Here is a 25,089-nt window from a genome sequence, read left to right as displayed (position 1 = left end):
TGTTGTCTGCATATCTAAATTTGTATTATCAACTAACATAACTTCTGCAAAAAAAATACATTTTAATGATATGAGCCAATTAACACCCAATCATGATTTGTCACCTTAGTGCAGTAACAGGTTAACTCCTATTGAATCTAATACAAGTTAACCCATTTCAGCACTAAGGTGAGAAATTGTACAAATCTTTGCTATGTTTATTGACAAATGCTTAAATTTATGTTGAGAAAAAAAAAAAAATAAGACTCACTGGTTCCGTTTGACTAGACATTTCAATGACAGTTCTCTCAGCCGGGGTCAAATCCTCCCGTATTCCCTTCAGTGCGTCTTCTAACGCTGGCCATGTTACAAATGTGCTGAATTCCTCCGCAGTAGGAAGCTGGCTAAATTTCTCGTTGAGCTCTTTCTGATGGTTTAAAAATAGAACACATTCCAATAAAATATAATTATAAGGTGATTTATTAGCCTATTGGGTCCCCAGGTGTATTTGATATGAAAAATAATTTGATTTGTAACATATGGTTTACATAATTATGTCACTATAATGAATAAGTTTCTTACCTACTAATAAAAATATATCTTTACTATTGTCATTTATTTTATTTTGAAGCAATATTGAAATAAAAAAAAAATCTAGAATACATTTTATACTTAATTCTCATTAATACTGGCATTCCCAAACCTATCACTTTAATTTTCTTTTTTTTTGCAGTCAATTTTTTTGTAATTATAATTGTTCATCTACGCTTATTGTGTTTATTTGATATAAGCTATGTATTTTGATTAAAATGCTTAAGAGTTCTATCACCCATGTATTACTGAATTTATTATTTAACCTGCTAGCAGCAACTAAGACTATACCCATTTGACCACTGCAGACTGAAAGTCATTTTTCGTGGTATGCACTGTGTGCTCTTCAGTCAGTAAATATTTTACCTAAAATGTATGAGTGGTTAAGGCCATTTAAGATGCTTAGCATGGTAATGATTAAAGTAAGATACATATTTTACATGGGTATAAAGAACACATCCCAAGGACAAGTCCTAATTGTGCTTTATTCTACTACAAGTATATCCATTTTAATTATGTTCTTATACTATAAATGGTTGTGTAATAGAAACAGGTTTTAGATTTCAGTGTACTTTTCATTGATCAATATCAAAGATTATGTTGATGAAACATTGTTTGATAAAAGCAACATTAATGTGCCTATACCTATGCAACATATAATTATAGAATCTGGCCAGAAACTGCTCCCATATTTTATCAACTTAAAAACAGACCAAACCAGAGACTTTTTTAAATATAGCTCTGTGACCAAATTGTCCAGTTGATAACAGTTTCATGGTTTTTATGGACCATTATTTTAGCATAAAGCCCCTAATACCCCTGAGATTCTTTATTTGACTCATCTGATATTTTGAGTTTACTGGTTGGAGTGAAGGTGCATGATATTTGATTGACTGATTGATGGATTAATATATGAGCCGCGTCACAACGCATCGGCACAGTCTGATCAGGATCCATGCTGTTCGCTATCAGTTTCTCTACTTGTAGCTATCAGTATGGATCCTGATCAGACTGCACGGATGCGCAGGCTGGTCTGGATCCATACTGGTCGCAAATGCACAAAGTTGGTTTTGTCATGCCGCAGCTCATATAAACATTTCTATCCTGAAATGCCTCCAAAGATGTATTTTTGGTCATATGGCAACTAACCAGAGTTAGCACCAACTTAAATTGCCAATCAATTGTTTTCTATATATAAGTCTATCAATTTATCAAAATACATACTAATATATTTGTTTAAAATAATATTTATTGTACACAGTTTTTTAACATTCTTATTAAAAGACCTTCTTACTTTGTATTTATTTATAATATTTGCTTTAAATTAATAAAATTTTTAAATACATTAAAAACTTAGAAAGTAAAGGGAGGTAATAACATGCCTTCACATGTAGCCATTTTTTTTAAATAAAAAACTACTAAAACTTTTTACTTAAATAAAATGAAATAAAAGTACTAATTCAACAGATAATGGTGAAAATCGATTGTTTAACAATTTACTTCTATACTTTCTAAAAACATAGCTCTTCAACTTTTAAACAGAAATAGAGTTAAGGAATGACATTGTATATTTTATAATCTATTATGACGTTAATCTATTGACAATGGTAACATGTACACCGGGGACAAATCGATAAACAAGTTAACATGATTTTTCGTCAATATTAAACTGATTAAAGGCACCCTATATATAAAACATAGATTATTTTGCATAAGATTAATGTATCAAGGTCACCCGATTGTAAAACTATCTGACACCTGTCAAAAATCACACAGTTTAAATTACTGCAGCTCTATTCAGGTCATTTAATTTAAAGCGGCACTTATATTTTTTTAAAAGAGTTCTCCTACATAAAACTTATATAATAACAAGTAAGAAATCTTAACGGTGGAAAACAAGTTAAGTTAGATATAAGATTCACATGTAAAATTTATGATAAAACAAGGATATATATGAAATAAATTAAACTTGTAATCGTTTAAATTGTGATATGGAAATGGCATAAGTCGTTAATTAATGACTAATGCAATCTGTCAAATTGTATTTATATATTCCTGAAGCTTAAGAAATTTAAATTAAAAAGTCGCAAAAACCATGGGCTATAATTAAACAAAAACTGCACTATTTCAACTGAAAATTTAAGATTTCAGACCAAATAACTTTTAAAATTCATGACAACAACAACAAGTTTTTATTAATTCAGGTTTTAAAAAAAACAACAACCTATGTTGTGATTTCATTGTTGAACATTAATACAAGATTCCAGCTGTAGAAATATATCTTCGTAAAATGCAAATTTTGTAGATCTTTTTATGTTAAACACATGTTTCTCATACATTTATTAATCGAGAACTACTGCATCTCTGAACTGGGGCACTGAGTCTTTATTTTATTCTTCAAAAGTTACTGGATATTATGGCTTGACTATGCCCACAATATAAGGTACTTGCAGACTGACTGGACCTATTCTAATATTAAGCAATCTGATAATAAAGAATCCCCCCCCACATCATAACTGACATAGGTCTAAAATGAGGCTATAATCAAGGTTGTGAAGAAACATGACTTTAACAAAGCATATATATCAGAAAATTTATAAAATTAGCTTCATTTCAAAAATTTTTTCTTCTTAAAATCCTTATTGATATAAAATAGATCTCCCTCAAATAAAATGCACAAACCCCTACACAATAAGCACTTTCCTTGACTGTTTCTGACTTTATGTGATGTCTCTAGACTTCAAGTAATCGCTGGATGTTGCTCAAAACAGTATTTCATTGGCTGAATCAGTTTTTAAAAAGTAAAAGATCTTCACACAGTGGAAAGTACTTTTCTATGTAAGGGTCATGCTTTTTATTTGAACAAAATCCATTTGGTGTTATAGAAGATATTCATGAATTGGTGCTACATTTTCAGTTCTACACTTTATCCAAAACGTCATGTAGATGGCCACCCTGATATGAGCCGCGATACGACAAAACCAACATAGTGATTTTGCGACAAGCTTGGATCCAGACCACAGTCTGGATCTGCGCAGTCTGATCAGGATCCATGCTGTTTGCTATCAGTTTCTCCACTTGTAAAAGGGTTGGTAAGCGAACAGCATGGATCCTGATCAGACTGCGCGGATTTTAGTAAGGATGAAGCATTTGTAAGACATGGGAATTAGCTGTTCATCCTATAAAATTTTACAGCTGTTGGTTGATTAATACTTAAATTATTAATAATGACCTTAACCTTTGACCTTGTGATCCCAAAATAAATAGGGGTCTTCTACCTTATATGGACAATCATCCTAAGAAGTTTGAATATTGTGGGCCAATTGGAACTTTAATTATGCTCTAGAAACTGTTTTCAGTATTAAGGTAAAAGTGACTTTGACCTTGTGACCCAAAATCAATAGGGGTCTTCTACCCAATATGGACAATTATCCTATGAAGTTTGAATATAGTGGGCCAAATGGAACTTACGTTATGCTCCGGAAACTGTTTTTTGGTTTTAAGGTAATTGTGACCTTGACCTTTGACCTAGTGACCCCAAAATCAATAGGGGTCTTTTGCCCAATATGGACAATCATCCTATGAAGTTTGAATATTGTGGGTCAAATGGAACTTAAGTTATGCTCCGGAAACCAAATTGCTAACGGACGGACAAACGTACGTACGTACAGACGGACGGACGGCAGACAGACAGACAGACAGACAGACGGACGCAAGGGGGTATAACATAATATGCCCTTTCGAGCATATAAAAAAGCACACTTACTGTGATATTCTCTAATTGTGCTAATCTTTTCTTTAAGTCATCAAGGTTTAACTGCAAAAACAAAGTATATTTATAAATAGATACAATTATAACCATTAATTAATCACATAAGTGATAACGTCTTAACTTTCTCTCTCAAATTAACAATTAAGACTATAGAAAAAGCAAGTGTTATCATTAAAGGGAAAATATGGGGATAGATTTTGTCCTTGTTTTCTCTATTGTATCACTGCATTCTAATAAATGCACCTAAACAATGGTGCAACAAGAACGATTTTAAAAACATCAAAAATGTCGCCTGAACAATATACAATATTTTACCACATATTTTCTTAGCCTTTATGTGTATCCTATGTTGTGTAGACACTTTCTTATAATCGCCAACACATCAACCAGTCAGGCTAACATTTTTACATATAAATATTTAATATGCTCAAAAAGTAATTAAGCGTACTGTTGTGTCAGAGCTCTTCCAGGCTCACTGATACAAGAACAAATATAGATACAGAAGATATATAACCTTTATCACACACTCATGCCGCTTTTGCAACTCCGTGAAAATGGTATTGCACAGTCATGCATATATTTTGACGTTATGTCATTTTTGTTATATTTTTGTGTAATGATGCGCTAAATGTAAGCATTACACTATAGGCGCGACAATGAAAGAATGATTCTTTTTCACTTTATAGTCTTTATTTTGGGTATGTGATAAATAGAATATTATATTTGTGTAGGTTCATTACTGAATTTATTGAACTTGTTGAATAAAACAATATTATGCTCGCCATAATAATAACAAGTTTTTTACCAGAGTAACAAGTTGACTATCAATATTACTTTTCCTTTAAGTTGTCCTGAGAAGTTTTTTTGCATCTTTTAAAACTTTCACCTTTCATCATATTTAATCAGTGAAAAAAATAAAAAAAACAACATAAAAAAGTATAAATTTTTATTTAAAAATTTAAACAATTTTTATACATTAAAAAGAAAACCAAGGTTTTTAAAAAATTTTTAAATTTAGTAACTCTTTTTTTCTTAATACATTCAGAGGGTTCCAAAAAAACACGAAAGGGCGGGGACCACTTTTGACTTTTCTTATTTCTTTTTAAACACATTGAAGAAAGATTATTGCAGTAAAAAATACTCCTAGAAAACATTTCTGTTTTAAACAAATGAGCCGTGCCATGACAAAACCAATGAGTGTGTTTGGGACCAGCATGGATACAGATCAGGATCCATGCTGTTCGCTTACAAACCCTATTACAAGTAGAGAAACTGCTAGCGAACAGCAGGCTGGTCTGGATCCATGCTGGTCGCAAACGCATTATGTTGGTTTTGTCATGGCGCAGCTCAAATTATAATTCAAGTTTAATACTTGACTCGAGGGTGACTGTAGCAATATCTCTTTTTTTCTTTGAAAAAGTCGAGCTAAAAATTGTATGAAAATGTAATAGGCAACTTAAATGTGTTATGTATTTATGTTTACAATTACACAACCTTTTTGCTACAAATATTACAATTTTAGTTATTTGTAATAAAAATGTATTAACCCTTTTCACAAAATTTAATAGTAAAGTGGACTAAAGTTGAGGCTAACAGCAAATGGAACTCTGTTGAGTGGCTGCTAGTTTTTTCCCTCTTATATTGTAAGGTTAAAATATTAAACTTATTCAAATAAATAAATAACATGATTTTAAAGAGACTGTCATGAACTTCAGAATATCCTAATTCTATTGTTATTTCAGAATGTGATAGTCATACTGTAACAAACTTTCTCACAATTCTTATTTCAACATTCTTTTGGTGTTATACCTCAAATTTAATAAAAGTTTAATTTATTAAATGTAGATCAGTGCAATTGGAATTTATAACACAATGCTGATAAAGAAATGAATGTTTTTCAACTTATTTTCACAATAGAAAGTGTTTTCTTATCAACTCAACAATGTCTTTTTTTTGTTTTAGGTAATACAGTATTCTAATACAATAAGCTTATTTTAGCTGTTTAGTTTATACAGAATTTATTTTAGTATGATTGTGTTGTAAGACATACAATAAAACAATGGCTTGCCCCTGGCAAGGTTTGAACATTATGAGGCTTAAAATCCTTACCATTCTGACACATACAAACTTGCCATGCCGCTATGCTCTTTTAAGAAGCAAATTAGTTCTTGAACTGGTGAAGTATAGGGTATTAAATTTTGCTTAGACCAATTAAACCATAGACTCACAGTTGGTTTAAACATATTTATTTAAGCTTGATTGAAAAACAAGTTCTTGCAACTTATATTAATCACTTTCGAAACCACTTCCTGGAACCAACCAGTACTGGTGTCATATGAAGAAACATGGTTGTGACTTGAGTAGGGCTCGAACCCATGATCTGTGGGTTGAGAGGCAGACACCTTAACCAATTTTATATTAATATGCTTAAAATTATAAGTCTCTATCAGGCTGACAACTAGCTTAACCAATGCTTAAAATAGTTCTTGATCAATCACTGTTCTTCAGTCTATTTTAATCACTAAACCACACCTTGAAATAGGCACGATGTGACTTCATTTACATAAATCTTCATAGCTCATTTGCATTTTAATTGAATCCTGTATCTGATGTTATATCAAATGTACAAATTGGAATGTGAACAGTCAAAATGTTTCTTTTTCATCGAAAGTTATCTGGTTAGAACTGAGATTTTTCAGTCAATTTATGTCAAACAAATTATCATATCAATTAGCTTTGTATATAAATTTGCCAAAACATTGAATAAATGAGTTATAATGGGTGTTTTGCAAAACTTATAAATTCTTATCTTTTTCTGAATTTAGGATGGGTGTAACTTTCCACAATGAGTATGGGAGTAGTTTCACAACAATGTTAAGATCATACATGGCTACTTAAAGGGACTCCACTGAGGTTTTTTTGACATGACTGGACTTCAAATAATTTTTCAGTCATTTGGTGTAGGTCTTGAACTTTCAGATCATTCTTTCATTCCATTTATCCAGCATAATCATTATTAATGTGAAAAGTGACTCAAAATTTAACTCAAATTTGGCTAGAAAAATCACAAAATACAAATTTCAACTTATTACGGAGTATTACTTCTTAATTATCTTTTGCATATCTTTCTATTTCATTTACCTAAGCTAATCTTTGAAAGAAATTAAATTTTATGTTCTTAGGCTTTTTGATGTCAGTGGAGTTCCTTTAAGCTTCACTACAAGCTTAAGCCTTTTTAAGGAAACCTGAGGCCCTTCTATTTCATTTACCTAAGCTAATCTTTGAAAGAAATTAAATTTTATGTTCTTAGGCTTTTTGATGTCAGTGGAGTTCCTTTAAGCTTCACTACAAGCCTTAAGGAAACCTGAGGCCCTTTTGAGATTTTATATTTCAGGTACAAGCAGCCACCCTTGTAGATCCAGTAGCCTGTCTATAACCTCTATGGCTTCCTCACATTAAACAATTAAATGTACCATAAAGATTTAAAGACCAGGACTTATTCTTTAGTATCCAGTTTTAAAACTCATTTGTTCAGCTGTAAAATTTCACAATCTGTTTTTATTCGATTATAGCAAAGAATTATTAAGCACCCCTTTAAATGCAAAATGGTTTGCTTATACAAGCTACTATCAATAAAGATTATTGATTTTCATCTAAAAGGTCTAAATGCAAAGATTTATATTTGAAAAGAATTTTAATTATTTATGATCCGGAAAGAATTTCTATAAGGGCCAAGTTTTGGTATACAAATTCAAACACTGTACGCCCAATTTAGTTAATATAGAAGTTGATGCACCACACCAATCCGTCAAAACCGTCTAATTTATAAGGATCTTGTAACTTTTATTACAAAAAAAATACTGTTACTAAATCGTTATATGACACCAAAATTTCTGACATATAAATTTAACACTTATTCACTGAAGCAATGAAAAATAAGAGTATAATATTTCAACCAGACTTAAATTTAATTGATTTTAAAGGTGTCGTAACTAAACAGTTTTACAATGTATACTGCTTGGCTTTAATTTATTAGGTTTTCAAATGAACTAGTCATGAGTTACTGTATCCATTTCATCAATTTCTTGGTAGTTCATGAACTTTTGCTTTATAAAATGAACATAAATAATTCAAAAACTAAATTGTTTACAGAATTTCCATGTCTCAATTGCACTTGACTTGCTCTAGACAGATTGAAATAGTTCCAGAACTGCCGCCCCCTTCAAACCCCCCAAACAGAAGGGGGCACATCCCCCTTCTGGCAACCCCCTGATGTAACATTTGGATGGGTGACTGCGCCGAAAAAGTGGTCACTTTTCTAACAACATTTCTCTCAAACGAAAAACAGTGTTTGGGGCCTAGGGTTGTGCGGATTAATGTTAGTTACTTAGCTTTTAGATATTGAAACCCCCTAACATGATAATGATTAGTTCCAAGTTGACAGCAGTGGAGCAAGTCCATTATACAAATATAGGGGATTAAGGGTTTAGCAAAGTTATAACCAGGTCGTCTTATTAACTAAATCATTTGAGTCATCTTAAACTGTCATAAAATCTGACAAATATTGATATAAAACTATTTGAGTAATATTAAACAGTCAAATAAATATATAAATTGGCCAAATGATCAAACATTATGCCTGAATGGCACTGTTTAAATGTACTCAGATCAAGGAGGATAACAGCTTCATGTAAAAGCAAGCATATTTGTTCTTAAAAATATTTAAATATTAAATATCTATTCCCTATCATCTATTTTTTATCACATTATGACATTATATCATATATAATAATATAAATTTGTGACATTCACCATACCTAATAGAGCTTTTTGTGTTATAAACATCAGCTTATCTTTTATATATAATAATCAAGCTTAACACAAAATATTGTCGGCAGATTACATTATATTAGATATAGAGATTAGACCTTAACCTGCCAAATTTCTGAATAGACTAATGCCCAGCTTCCATTTTAAGAATATTTCGTTTTTGGTACATTTGTATATCTGGTAAGTCAGCCAAAAGTATAGTCTGGTTGTGCAGGCTCGCCATTGCACTAGACAAGTGGCAAAGGCCAATCACTTTCATTAAGACGAGGAAGCTGTTGATAAATTATAAATAATAGATGGTTTAAATTAAAAGAATGTAAAAATAGTGAAAGACAATGAGTACTTGAATTGATATATCAAACTCACTGATCAATAATTAGGCATTTACTTGAAAGATTTATAAACAGTTTAAAAATTCAATCAGGACGAGGTCATCTTTGTCCCAAAGTGTCACACCTCGATATATACATAGTTCTTATCGGTATCGACAGAAAGGGATAATATCAGGTTAGAGGTGTGTTATGTTTGAGGGGACAGAATAAGAGCTGTGTGTGTGTGAGGAGGGGAGGGGGGGGTAAGAGAGAAAACATTCTAAAATTATATTTTACTAAAAAATAAGTTTCAATGAATATGTGAACAATGTGATACATTACACCGACTCAAAACAAAAGACTTTGCTAGGATTCTCTCTTAGGTGCAAACTTAATTAGAATTTCACAGCATCAGCTATTTATACTCAAGAGAAGAATGTCCTGAATCATTTCAATATAATGAAGACTCCCATGATGCCCATTAAATATTTATGTGGATTTCACCAAGGAAATAATGGTGTATCTTGAATGTAAATGAAATTTTCTCATTATTCAGTCACTGAGGGTGATTTGAAATCAAAGAGCCATGGCATTTCTCCTTGACAACTGATTAATAAAAATTTTCTATAACACAGCATCATTGCTTATTATACAGGCATGTTTCTCTACTGCTTCTACAGCTTGAAAACAATAATCTGCACAACCTGTGTATTGAAAAGATCAAAACGTATCATTTTCTTTAATATACATTACATGTAATGTAGGGTTTGTTGTTGTTATGTTATTTTCTGTTGGGGAATAAAAAAAATCATAAATTAGTACTCAGGGTGTGATCACCTATCCACTTTGTGATTCAAAGTGTAATAGCCTCAAAGGTTTTCTAACAACAATTGTATTCCTAACAAAGATGGTGCCATAAAAGTTGCTTGGAACCCAACTTTCTGCAGATTTTATAGCTAGATGAGAATGATAAACAAGAGGGCCATGATGGCCCTGAGGTCGCTCACCTGTATATAGCCCCCCCACCCCCGGGCCAATTTTTACCCAAGGGCTTTTATTTGTTTATTTGAACAGACTTGGTAGACACCTATAAGAAGATGTTTCATGCTAAACATCTAAGTTCTAGCTCATTGGCTTTTTTAAAAGATGATTTTTAAAGTTTTTGCTATACACATATAAGGAAAATCAATGACCCCCAGGGCGGTGCCAATTTTGACCCCAGGGCTTTTATTTGAACAAACTTGGTAGACACCTATTAGAACATGTTTGATGCTAAATATCTTAGCCATAGCTCTTTGAGTTCTTTAAAAGAAGATTTTTTAAGTTTTTAATATATGCATATAGGGAAAATCAATGATCCCCCGGGGTGGGGCCAATTTTGACCCCAGGGCTTTTATTTGAACAAACTTGGTAGACACTTATTAAAACATGTTTCATGCTAAATATCTTAGCTCTAGCTCTTTTGGTTCTTTAAAAGAAGATTTCTTAAGTTTTTACTATATGCATATAGGAAAAATCAATGACCCCCGGGGCGGGGCCAATTTTGACCCCAGGGCTTTTATTTGAACAAACTTGGTAGACACTTATTAGAACATGTTTCATGCTAAAAATCTTAGCTCTAGCTCTTTTGGTTCTTTAAAAGAAGATTTTTAAGTTTTTACTATATGCATATTGGGAAAATCAATGACCCCCCGGGGCAGGGCCAATTTTGACCCCAGGGCTTTCATTTGAAGAAACTTGGTAGACACCCATTAGAACATGTTTCATGCTAAATATCTTAGCTCTAGCTCTTTTGGTTCTTTAAAAGAAGATTTTTTAAGTTTTTACTATATGTATATAGGGAAAATCAATGACCCCCCGGGGCGGGGCCAATTTTGACCCCAGGGCTTTTATTTGAACAAACTTGGTAGACACTCACTAGAAGATGTTTCATGCCAAATATCTAAGCTTTAGCTGTTATGGTTTTTTAAAAGAAGATTTTTTAAGTTTTTAGTATATGTATATAGGGAAAATCAATGACCCCCGGGGCGGGGCCAATTTTGACCCAAGGGCTTTTATTTGAACAAACTTGGTAGACACTTATTAGAACATGTTTCATGCTAAATATCTTAGCTTTAACTCTTTTGGTTCTTTAAAAGAAGATTTTTTAAGTTTTTACTATATGCATATAGGTAAAATCAATGACCCCCCTGGGGCGGGGCCAATTTTGACCCCAGGGCTTTTATTTAAACAAACTTGGTAGACACCTATTAGAACATGTTTGATGCTAAATATCTTAGCCATAGCTCTTTGAGTTCTTTAAAAGTAGATTTTTTAAGTTTTTACTATATGCATATAGGGAAAATCAATGACCCCCGGGGCGGGGCCAATTTTGACCCAAGGGCTTTTATTTGAACAACCTCGGTAGACACCCATTAGAACATGTTTCATGCTAAATATCTTAGCTCTAGCTCTTTTGGTTCTTTAAAAGAAGATTTTTTAAGTTTTTACTATATGTATATAGGGAAAATCAATGACCCCCCGGGGCGGGGCCAATTTTGACCCCAGGGCTTTTATTTGAACAAACTTGGTAGACACTCACTAGAAGATGTTTCATGCCAAATATCTAAGCACTAGCTCTTATGGTTTTTTAAAAGAAGATATTTAAAGTTTTTTTCTTTTGGTTGCCATGGCAACCAGAGTTCTGCATGGAATTAAATTCTTTGAACAATTTTTAAAGGTGACCACCAAAGGAACATTCCTGTGAAGTTTGGATGAAATTGGCTTAGTGGTTTATGAGGAGATGTCATTTAAAGTAAAAGTTTACGGACGGACGGACGACGGACAGACGCCGGACGAAAAGCGATCACAAAAGCTCACCCTGTCACTTTGTGACAGGTGAGCTAAAAATGCCTTGTAGAAAATGTTATTCTTGCTTTTTTTACCTCAATTCATTTTCATCAATTGACAGCATGACATAAAACATTCCATCTGATTCATTTCATTTGATCAATATAAAGTGAGATAAAATCAAGCTTAATTGTGACTTCAATTTTCCTATTTACCCCGCACTACTGTAGTGAGTTTATGTAAGAGACAGTCGACAATGATTTCAAATGATTCAAAATAAATAACTGAAGCCTGAAACCAGCTTCACTTCTACTTGATTAATCATTAGTTGGATCAATATTGAAAATTCAAATTCAAGAATATTTAATCTTATCACTTATTTGAAATTGTAATAAATACTTGCATTATGTTAATACCTTCAAAATACACAGAGACTGTAAAAAAAATAGTGTCAGTCAGATTTGTTTTAAGACATTTCTTTTATCAGAAAAGCTTGTCTGTATATAATCTGATCAGAGAGTTTACAAATTGTCATGGACCATAGCTACCCCACGTAGCTGTTCAATTCAAACAAGATAGGACCATCTTTTAAACATTTCAATGACATTTCATTTTCACCTACTTCAACACTTTCATTTGATTTATACACAGGATAAACAATTAAATTGACTTTCCTTCAATCTAACAATTTTAATCTTCTTGTTTTTCAAGTGTTAATTTACATTGAAAAACATCTGAATAAAACACCCTCTTGTTGAAATGTTGATAACTTTCAATCCATTAGTTGACTCTTGGACCACTCTGGCAAAAAGGTATTTTAGTATTAATTATATGTCAAAGAAATCACAGAAATGTCAGGAACTTTCTCTCAGTGCCAGTAAATTCTAACCCAAACTCCCTAACACAGGGCACGCAGTGTGGGGCAATTTAAATTGGCAATATCAATGTCCTTTTTTGGGAATATAAACATCATCATAATATCTTGAGAAACATGCTCAGATTTTTTTTTATCTTTCTAAAAACTTTTTTTTACATAACATCAAACATTTTATGCAAACTTTTCACCCTACTTATAACATAATTAAAGGTTTTTAAGCTACTTACAGGGGAAACAAAATTTCAGAACTGTGATAACTGTACTGAAACAATCATGCTCTTGTGATAAAAAAATTTTTTAAAATAAATAATTTAATTCATTACAACTTTTTGATCATATACATGTATATTAATACTGGCAAATAATATTGTATTAATTGGATCAGATACATTGTATATTAATTTATGGAAAAAAAAGGATCTTCACCTAACAAAGCAGTAAAATCATTACCAGCTTGAAATGTCATTAGATTTAAAAGCTATTTATTTTCTATTTACTGACATCATAAATTACCTTCAAAATTAAAGTTGTTTTACTCGCAAATTTTGAAGATTTTCTTAAATTACCTCATTGCTGTTACTGAATGAAAATTTACTAATTTCACTGAATAATAATAAAATTATGAAAGAAGGCAAATGCTATGCAAGGAAAGTCAGACAAAAAAACTGAGTCAAGTTTTATTTGATATATTTCATTTTAAAGGCGTCATTGGGTAATTTGTGCAGCAGTTTCATTTTCACTCAGAATACCTCAATGATTACTCTTAAGCGAAAAGTTGCAATACCCTGCAGATTATCCACGAGTTACATTAAAAATGGTGGAGCCCAATAAGAAATGACACTGAAATTTTCACAGATAGGTACAGGAATCTATATATTTGATTTGATTTGATGTATAAGTATACATGTTTGTGTAGTCTATAGCTGGGCAAGTTGGGCAAGCCCGGCCTTTGACTTCCCCGTATGATCTTTCCTCTCTTGAATGACATACTGTAAACAAGTATTGTTGGCAATAGATAATAACTTTCTACATCTCATCTTGTTATGCAAAGAAATTGATATCATGTAACAGTCAATGAATTTAAGATTTTGAATTTACTACCCCCAATTCCAGTTTTGAATTTATTCTTCTATATATTTCACTAAATTTTCTTAAAATTTTCACTGGCCCAAACTATTTTTCACTGGCCATGGGCCACCGGGCCAGTGCTAAATTCGATGACTGATGTAAGGACTCAATGACATGTTCTTTTGACTGTTCTAAATGATTTACACAAACACTTTCATATCTTATTAAAATATCTAAAATATTAAATAGACTGAAAATATACCTTTCCTACACCTTCTTCATTAGCATCAACCCTTTTTTTAAGTTGCATATATTGCCACATGTCAGCTACAGGCCTATCTGTAGAACTTTCACTTTTTGATTTTGTGGTACGATCAAATAATTCACTATTCGATGGAAGCTGATTTAAACTTTCCAACTGCTGTGCAAGTTTTTCAACCTTTAATTCCATCCTATGATATGGGGATGGTCGAAATGGGGGAGCTCCAGATTTCTCACTTGTGGCATCCTCAGAATCTTCACCCCGCCCACTGTCAGCATCACTGAGTGTGGATCTAGCTCGTATTTTTGATGTTGCCAAAAAATCCCTGTCATGTTCATTTATCTCTGCTCTGTGATCAGCAATACTTAATTTCCTTATGATAGCATGAAGGAGTGTATGCATCACATTGAAATTCACAGACCCTATCTCTGGTGTCCCCAGGGACAAATCCACCATTTGCGACAGTGACACTGCAGTCGGCATGTTTGCCCGAATTTAGATAGCCCAAAGAAATTGTATTTTAACTTAACTGATTTAATTACACCCCTTAATTGTCATTTTATTGAACCTACATTTTATTTACTTCGTGTTTACTCCTAGTGTGCTGAATGAAATGACTCCGCCACAACTTCCGGTTCGATCACAACTTTTGAAAGTGGCGATTTTACAAATATATTTACGTTTATAAGGGTATAACTGTGAAATTATTGAATGTTAACCGATATTCCTATAAAATGAAAAGATCGTAACACAAAACAAGTTCAAAATTTAAAGTTGTATAGATCTATATTTCAAGCGTAAGTTTATTAAATCTTCGAACGCTAGCGTAACTATTGACAACATCAAGCTAACTTTCAATCACGTGACATGTGTCAACAAATTACGTCCCTTGATTTGATGAATATCAATTATTCCCCTTCTTACCAATTTTTTTTTTATTTTCTGCTTGGTAAAAGTTTATTTTAAGAAGGTATATTGTCCGATAACATAGTGATTTAAAATAATTGAGATTAATCTTGAACAAAAAATAATTTTTAAAAGTACAGTCTGGTCTGGGACCAAAAATATATATTCTTATTAAAGGGACTCCACTGAGGTTTAAAAGCCTAAAAACATAACATTTGAATTTCTTACAAAAATGAGCAGGGGCACTTTAAACAGAAATATCAAAGGTAGCCCGAATTCAGTAAAAAGCATTTAAACGCTTTTCATTTTTTTTTTTTTTTTTAAATTTGAATAATTATTCTGGAAAATCGAAATACACAAATGATCTGAAACTTTGCACAAAGATTAGTGATCTTAACCTACATCAAATGATACATGTATCTGGAAAAATTATTTTCAGTCCCAACATGTCAAAATAACCTCAGTGGAGTCCCTTTAACAACCACAGACAGTAAGTATCAATTTAAGACTGTGTAACAACTAAGACAGTAAAAATGATTAGAAGAAGGTGTTAATGTCCTGTAAAAGAATTGAGATTAATCTGGCAGAAACTAAAGAAAGTTAGTGCTGAATGTGCAGTAGTGTGTCGTAAAGGTGGTAATTAAAATGTAAATAAAGTAGTATTTTGATTCCCACACATAAAACTAATTCACTGTAATTTTACCCATTGCCATCAACGCAAAAGATGCAAAGATTTATGTATATGGCAAATAAGTAATTTTTGGAAACTAACAATTAAGATACTAAAGGTTGAAAGTTTTTGTGAAATAAATTGATAGTATTTCTGAGGCATAGTGGGCCTTTAAAGAAAAGAAACAACTCTTATATACAGCATGTTTCTTTAGGAATAGCTTGTCCCCAACATTTTTTCTTGCAAACAAAGTAAAAAAAGTAAGAATTATAAGATGGTTTACAGTAACAAGAGGGTCATGATGGCTCAGGAATGCACCCCGTCATTTACTATGTAACTATATAAAATAATTGACCCTTAGCATGCATTTTTAAAGTGTCACCACAGGTCAGATAATTTGACCCATTCCTAAATCTTTTAAAAAAATATTTCCAACTGAAGCCACATTTCTGATGTCAATGCTGACAAATTTGCTGAAGTTTATTCTGGTATCATAACAGACAGAATTGTTTCCTCACACATTATTGTCAAATTTTATTGTATTGGTTATGCTTCAATGGTTGATATTTGGGTTGGTTAGAATAAGCAATATCGCATAATTCTAAATTCTATGCAACAAGAGCAATAGGTGATCACATGTGTTGCCTCATGATAGCCAATTGCATGTAGCAGGAGACACAAAAATCATTAACAGGGCGAAATGTTTATCTTATTCAAGGGCCACAACTCAGCAAAAAATCATTCAACCTAAAAACCCGTGTATTATGCCCAAGTACATGAGCTACCAATCAATCCTGTAAAGTTTCATTGAAATTGCATTAGTGGTATAAGAGGACTAGTCAAAAGTAAAAATCATTTAAGTGCCATAACTCTGACAATCAAAGCACAGAAGGCGCTGAATTTGTTTGGGTCTCAAAATGTCAGAAAGGTGAAGGTTGTGAGATTTAATTATAACCCAATTTGTTTGTATAGTGTCACCATTCTAAATTAGAGTTTGTAACCCTTATTAATTTCGATATATTTCGTTCAGGGTAAACCTGTTGTTTAACCTTTTACCCCATGAGCATATTGCGAAAAATGCCGTTTTCATTGAAAAGCCTCCTGTAACAAGTTCAAACTTCTATGAAACTATGAAAAATGCTTCAATACTGATGAAACTTGGCACAAATGTTGACTACACCATAGCCTCTGTAACAGCATGCTTAATCATAAATTTCCAGTTACCATGGCAACGGGGGAACATCTCAAAATTGCCAAAAATCACTATTTTGCATTGTTTTTTTCCATCAAAACTGATTTCAAAGTGCTGAAACTTCTCAATGAATTGAGATAGAGTAAAAGGCTTTTCAGTATCGGTTACTAGTTACCCTAAGATCCACCTGAGGCCATTTTTAGCCTGTCATATGTCCAAAATTTTCTTGGCGATGAGGGGGACTTCAAACCCCCCAAACAGAAGGGGGCACATCCCCCTTCTGGCAACCCCCGGATGTAACATTTGGATGGGGGACGGCGCCGAAAAAGTGGTCACTTTTTTTAACAACATTTCTCAAACGAAAACCAGTGTTTGGGGCCTAAATAGGGCATTTTTTCACTGTTTGAGGCCTCAAAAAGGTGGGGGAGGGGGGCAAAAGGTTGTCGAAACACGCTTATATAAGGGAAAAGGTTAACACTGAAGTAAATTTAAATAATCATGGAGCTTAATATAAGCATGTATATCTATAAGAATAACACAATATTAGAAATCTGTAACAAATCGGGAACTATTTTTTCTTTAGGAAAATTAATGCACCTGTCATTTGACAATCTTTACGCAGTGATCTCCCCTTAATTTTTTGGCGTTAATGTACATATGAAGAAAAGTAACAGTTACTGCTTTGAGGAGTTTGGACAATTTTCGGCATTTGCAAATAAGAACATCAGGGTCTGAAATTTCGCTACCATTATTTGTTTGGTCCGACAACCAAAACAAATAAAAATCATTGAACCAAAAAAAACTGATGATATGCACAACTTAACTTGGTATTTATCGTTCCTGTAATGTTCAGATGACAATGCACCAGTAGTTTCTGCATGGGGAGTAGTCCAGACAAGTTTCTGTGTAGCAGAAGACACTAAAAACATCTTTTTATTCAAGCCATTCAATGAGATTTATCTTTCTATAAAGTTTTGTGATGAAATCTTTTATAGTTTCAGAGTTATGTCCCGGGTAAAATTCAAAAATGAACAAACGACAATAGCTCCAAAATATAAGCAGAATTTAATCATTTGACAGTAAAGGAATTATTTAAAAAAATCATTTCAGCAGAAAACCTGTGTAAGATGCACAAGCAATCAATCCTGTAAAGTTTCAGTGAAATTGCATAAGAGATATGAGAGTAATAGTCTGGGCAAACTTTAAAAATAACAAGAGCCACCGCAGGTGAGAGCAACACTACTTCTACTTTTTTATTTTTTTTAAAGCAAATAAATAGTTAAACAAGAACCGGTTGAACCGGATGATGCTCCCCGAGAAGGTTTTGGACACAGAAAAGTATAAAAAAATTAACAAACGGCAATAACTCCAAAATTAGGCAAGGCAGATATATGATTTTTGGCACTGCACTTCTATTCAATGAGATCTATCTTTCTATAAAGTTTTGTGATGATATCTTTTATAGTTTCAGAGTTATGTCCAGGGTAAAATTCAAAGTGTAAAAATGAACAAACGACAATAACTCCAAAATTAGACAAGGCTGTGTTTAGGTTCTTAAGCATTGCAGTTCTATCCAATGAGATCTATCTACCTACAAAGTGTCATGTTGATATCTCTAATAGTTTTAGAGTTATGTCCCGGACAAAGTTCAAAGTGTGTTACTGTTTTTGTGCACTGCATACCTACTCAATGAGATCTATCTACCAACAAAGTTTATGTTGATACCTCTTGTGGTTTCAAAGTTATATCCCGGACAAGAATAGCGGACTGACAGAAGGACGGACAAAGCGGGGACTATATGCTCACCCTTCGGGAGCATAAAAAAATAAAGGAAAAATAGTAGGTTTTTAATATTTTTTATTTAAATAGGTCTGTCTAGTCACACTTTTTGTTTTGTCCAAGTATGAATCATTTCCATAAATTAAAGACAAAGTTAAGAAAATATAAGCAGAATAGTAACGGTCATTAATTTTTAGAGATCAAGGTCATAACTAAATCATTCAACATATTTGTTTGGTCACAAATGTCATTTGTCCACATATAAATCAAATCCATACATAAATAACAAAATTATGACAACTTAACCAAAATTCAATAATTTGACCTTGATGGTCAAGGTCACTTAAAGCTGAAGGTCAAGGTCATTTTGAAATAACAAAGTTATAGCCAGTTTGAGAAAAAAAAACAAGAGAATTTCATTAATTTGCCCTTGATGGTATGAAGACAAAACATAAAAAGTTATGATCATGGTAAAAGTGTGCAGACAGCAACATCAATGCAGCCATGTTCTGACAGTTTGGTATCAAAATCGATACTAACTATATCATTTTTTATTTTATATTGTATTAATTTATATATTCCTCAGACATATACAAACATAAATATGTACATGAAATTTTATACTCAATTAGTAACACAAAGTATACATCCTTTCTAGTTAGAAATACAAGACTGAGAAACAGCAAAGACTAAAAACTTCAACATAAACTTTATAATAATACCATCATAAATGGCAAGTTAGTTATAAATTAAAATCCAAATGAATGCTGCAAATCTATAGAGTAAAGCATTTATAAATTATCTCTAGAAGAAATAAATTTTGGCATAAAGAAAATAAAAGCTATTACAAATATGCAAGGATTGGTCTGAAAAATCATATAGCCTATTTGACCATGACAAAAGAACACTGTATAGCAAGAGCTAAAAATAACAGAACATGCATAAAATATTTTATTATCTATTTACACAAATATGAAATATAATCAGTCATCAAATCTAGAAAAGTTACTCACATTTTTTTTTCTGCTTTTAAAAAAAAGACATGATTATTTGTCTCAATGCAATATTACACATAGTTCTCACATAGTCATTTTTCATTGAAAATGGACATTTTATTTCTTACAAGGGCAGATTCTCATATTTTAATGTTTCTTTTCTAATGGTGGCAACACTATATCTAAACTTCCAAAATTTGCTTTGTGTTTTGGTGGGAAATAATGTTATCTTTAAACAAATTTTGTGTATACAACTTTTTAGCACAGTTTCTAGATGAATCATTGTGGTTTTCTCTTCTTGCTAAATCGGTTGACAAAGCAGTTCTTAGGTTATAACATAAAAATATTTCTTTGAAACCTTTATATCAATGGTACAATCATATCAATGTATCTTTCTAAGATATTCATGATGTTACTCTCCAAAATGTCTTTTTTCTATGTCACAGGAAATCCATTTGAGCTATATACTCCATTTTTGCTTCAGGGCTGAAAACTTTCACTGTAAACTCAGTCTCTCCAACAGTAACACTGTAATTAACTTTCAAGGCATCAGGCCATCCTAAACGTGGAGGCTTTGCTTTGATCATTCCTACTAAACTACACCCTTCCTCCTCCGTACAGTATTGAGGAGTCTCTTCTGTAGATCTGTATAGTTCAGCCTTCTTTATAATATGTTTCATGTCTTGTTCAGTAGCTGTCCAATCTCCTGCAAAATTAAAAGTTTGTCCAGATTCCAGAGTCTGACCTTTCTCTATAATCTTTTGGAAAACCTTACCACACCGTGCTCTTCCATCCACTTTGAACTTCAGTTCATTTAGATCTTTTCCATGTCTGAAGTAATGATTTATTAAATATCCATATGTGTACCTTGACCTACGTTGTATGATATTTCTAGGATTCCAGCCCATCGCCACTGCTCCATTTAACACAGCCAGTCTGGCATCATCTACAAGGATAACTCTTAGTGTACTGAACTCTGACTTAATTCTCTCCCTTACATATGGAGATTCACTGTAACCTCCAACTAAAAGTATTGTTTTGATTTCACTATCAGAACAATGATGTAGTGCATCTTTTAACTTATCAATGATTTTATCAACTGAAGGCTTGAAAACTTCTTCTAATATCTCTCCACTGATCATCAGTCTAGCATCAGCACCATATCTAAGTTTTCCAGCATATTTTGTCTTATCTATTACATCTTTGAAGCTCTTACCATCCTTTTTGTGGATCAGATGCACCAGTGCATTTTCCATTTTCAGTTTTAATGCAGCTGTGTTTGATTTAAAGTCCTTCTTCTTTAATCTAAACTCATTGACAAGGCTTACATAGGCTGATGAGGAGGTTGATGAGAATTTGCTCCACACTTCTTTTCCTACTAATGTTTCCATCATGTTGATAAAACATTCATCAACATCACTACCACCTTTAGCCTCTCCATTTGCACGGTACATTTCTTGCAATTTGCCACCATCTAATATTTTATGTACACATATGTCTGATGTTCCACCTCCTAGATCAGCAAGTAAGTATTTAAACCCACAATACATCTCTTTTGACATTTTTTGGGTTTTACAGTATAACGCAGCAGCCTCAGGTTCAAGGACAATTTGCAGATGTGCTTCTGGGATTCCTGCATCAGTAGAAGCCTCACGCATAAATTGTCTTACAGAATCAGAAGATATTGCAGGAATTGTTATCATCCATTGTATGTCTGTTTCTTTCAGGCCAGTTTTAAATTGATGGACTATATTTGTTGCTTCATCTTTTAAATGCTTTATTGCTTTGGAAAAAACAGTCATTGCACGAAGTGGCTTACCATTTAAATCACAAATTTTCATATCTCTGTTAAATTTACTTTCATTGTATATTTTCATTTTAAAATTTTCAAAGTAGTAAAATTTTGACCTCTTGAGTTCTGAAAGCTTATGGAAATGTGTCTGTGCATTGTAGCCAAATGAATGGACTGTTTTGTTTGGATTTAAAAGCAATATTGTGGGTACTCTGTCCTCTTGAAATATGCCTCCATGTTTGGCTGAGATTATTTTTTCCTCATTGCCCTTGAAGGAGAATGCAAAACCCGAATGGACTGTTCCAAAATCAATCGCAACTACAACCTGATGTTTATTTGTTTCATCAGCTTGATGAATTGAATCTGCCTTGGTTTCTGATATTTTTTTTAGAGGTTGGGCTTTTGTGTTCTCAGTGCTTTTTTTCCTTGCTATTTGAACATCTGCTCTGTTTTTTGGTATCGTTTTCCTGGTAGGTGTCTTTGTGTTTTCAGTGCTTTTTTTCCCTGCTACTTTATGGTTTGCATCATGTTTTGGTATATTTTCCCAGATTTGTTCCATTGTATTTTCAGTACATATTCTCCCTGCTTCTTGTTTGTTTGCCCTGTTTTGTGTCATTTCACAACATCTTCTTCCTGCTACTTGACCATATGACTTGTTTTCTGGTATTTTTGTCTGAGGATTTGTCTGTGTGTTTTCAGTACTTAGATCTCCTGCTATCAGTTTGTCAGCCTTGTTTTCTGGTATCTTTCCACGAGATTGTTCCTTAGTATTTCCAGTCCTTTTTTTCCCAGCTACTTGACCATTTGACTTGTTTTCTGGTATTTTTATCCAAAGTTTTGTCAGTGTGTTTTCAGTACCTAGATTTCCAGCTATCTGTTTGTCTGCCTTGTAGTCTGGTATCTTTTCCCTGCTCTGTTCCTTTTCAGTATTTGCTTTTTCTGCTACTAGTTTGTGTTCCTGTATGTCTTGTATTTTTTCTTGCAATTCTGTTCCATTTTTAGTACTTTGTATTCCTTCTGCCTGTTTATCTGCTTTGTTTCTTGAATTTTCTTCCTGGGGTTGTGTGTTTAAGTTTTTGGTCCTTCTTCCTAGTTCTTGTTTGTCTGACTTGTTTTCTAAAAGATTTTCCTGGGGTTGTTCCTTTGTGTTTTCAGGATATTTTTTTGCTGTTGGTTGCACATTTGCTCCCATAATTATTATTGCCTTATGTCAATAACCATTCCAACTTTCCCTTGTGACTGTTCCTGAAATCTGAAGGAAGCAATTTTACTTTGACTATCTAAAGTTATATATATTTTTAAAGTAACATAATATTATTATACAAATGTAATAATTTTACATTTTTATATTAATTTAATTGAAAATTTTATTATTACTTACATTATTTTCTTTTCACCTGACTTTTCAACATTCTCTTATATCTAAATTTGATTTTTTTTTCTGCTTTGATATATAGAACTTTTTTTTTACTCTTCTAAAATCTGATGTAATCTATATATTAGTGTGAAAATATCATGGTGGTTATTGTTTAAACAAAATGTCAAAACTTTACTTTATCTATCTATTGAATATCAATGCTTTGTACTGTATAAGTGGTTCATTTTGCGACATGGAAATATTTGTGATTTTTTCCAATTGAAATTATTTGCAAAGATTTGATCGCACAAAAATTATTCCTTTTTAGGCAAACTTCCTTCTATCATTTGAAAACGCATTTTCATACAGCATCTCAATTGAATAAGTTTGAGCTTGCTACTGAGATTATTTTTGTTTTCATTGCTTGTTTTTTAAATTTGTACAAATCACAAATGTTTTAATGAAACAATATATGTGTAACATAACAGGTTATTCATATAACAAAATATGTTTCAAAATATGACAAAGAAATGTCTGATAAGGTCCTTTATCAAACTAATGATGTACATTTCAAACAATTATATAAATAATAAAGGTATTAAACAACTGAATAAAACGATTACAATAACAGCAAATTCTTAACATGTACCTGCTTAATTAATGATATCACAAAAACATTATTTTCTTTAAGAAATCATAATTATTTTCACAAATACTTCTGCACGCAAAAAGTTCACATTGATGAATTTCAAATTTTAGATTGACTCATTTCAGTCAATAATCTTGAGATTTCAACTACCTGCAAAGAATATATAAATACACAGACAATAAATCTTCTCAGTGGTAAATCAGGCTATTTATCATGTTTGTAGATAATGACTGTATAAATCAATTCAAAATACATGAACATTCCCCTAATTTGTATGATACACACTTCCACAAAATACTAATTTGGCAGCCTTAACTTTTCAATCTCATTCAAATCAGATCGTTTTCACTCCATTACTCTTTACTACCAAGCAAAGGGTAGTGGAGCAACAGTTAGGATATGATTTTAATAAGATTGCCTACTTTTTATCACATTTAATAAATACATGTACATGTATTTGTCAGAGAAAAATATAAATAGCCTATATAATATGTATCTAGTTTCATTAATATTTAATCGCCATATGTAAACAAGAGGGTCATTATGGCCCTGGATTGATCACCTGAGATATTTTGCCAGAAAAGTTCACAGTTTTTTGGCCGGGTTGCACTGGTGCAAACCCGGGTTATAGTATGGTGAATGTTGGGCAGGGGGCGGGCGGGCGGCAGGCGGGTGGGGAAAAAACTTTCGTAACAGTTTTCTCAGCAACTACTGATCACAGCCTTTGATATTTGGTATTCAGCATCAACACATGGTCCCATACTGTAGGATTCGATTTCAGGTCTGTCGCTCATCCACTTCCTGTTTGCCGACTTAGTTAAATTTTCAACATTAATGGTCAATAGTAGGAAATTTTCGTAACAGTTTTCTCAGCAACTACTTATCACAGCCTCTTGATATTTGGTATACAGCATCAACACATAGTCCCATACTGTGGGATTCGATTTCAGGTCTGTCGCTCATCCACTTCCTGTTTGCCGACTTAGTTAAATTTTCTACATTAATGGTCAATAGTAAGAAATTTTTGTAACAGTTTTCTCAGCAACTACTTATCACAGCCTCTTGATATTTGGCACACCGCATTAACATATGGTCCCATAATGTGGGAGATGATTTCAGGTCTGTCGCTCATCCACTTCCTGTTTGCCAACTTAGTTAAATTTTCAACATTAATGGTCAATAGTAAGAAATTTTTGTAACAGTTTTCTCAGCAACTACTTATCACAGCCT

The 25,089-nt window shown here is 32.6% G+C and overlaps 3 protein-coding genes across 3 annotated transcripts in view; all 3 read right to left on the bottom strand.

Moving 5' to 3' along the window:
* The window catches only part of LOC132731182 (early endosome antigen 1-like), a 47,204-nt gene extending 41,992 nt beyond the window's left edge, over positions 1–5,212 (bottom strand). Inside the window, exons 1-3 of the mRNA XM_060717320.1 lie at positions 5,177–5,212; positions 4,337–4,387; positions 251–406 (exon numbers count right to left, since the gene is read on the bottom strand). Coding sequence (XP_060573303.1) covers positions 251–406; positions 4,337–4,387; positions 5,177–5,212 — 243 coding nt within the window. The remainder of the gene's footprint in view (positions 1–250; positions 407–4,336; positions 4,388–5,176) is intronic.
* A 9,271-nt stretch (positions 5,213–14,483) lies between these two features.
* LOC132731162 (uncharacterized protein C16orf96-like) lies at positions 14,484–15,320 on the bottom strand. The gene has a single exon (XM_060717289.1). It carries the CDS (start codon positions 15,000–15,002, stop codon positions 14,499–14,501), a length of 504 nt encoding a protein of 167 aa, XP_060573272.1. The 5' UTR covers positions 15,003–15,320; the 3' UTR covers positions 14,484–14,498.
* Positions 15,321–20,501: 5,181 nt separating this feature from the next.
* Positions 20,502–23,045, bottom strand: LOC132731181 (heat shock 70 kDa protein 12A-like). The gene has a single exon (XM_060717319.1). It carries the CDS (start codon positions 23,043–23,045, stop codon positions 20,502–20,504), a length of 2,544 nt encoding a protein of 847 aa, XP_060573302.1.
* Positions 23,046–25,089: the final 2,044 nt, after the last annotated feature.

Source organism: Ruditapes philippinarum, unplaced genomic scaffold (genome assembly GCF_026571515.1).
Source record: "Ruditapes philippinarum isolate M1 unplaced genomic scaffold, ASM2657151v2 ctg1864_1_1_1_1, whole genome shotgun sequence".
NCBI classification, from domain to species: Eukaryota; Metazoa; Mollusca; class Bivalvia; order Venerida; family Veneridae; genus Ruditapes; species Ruditapes philippinarum.
Note: the sequence above shows the minus strand (reverse complement) of the source record. Positions and strands in the feature narration are given on the sequence as shown.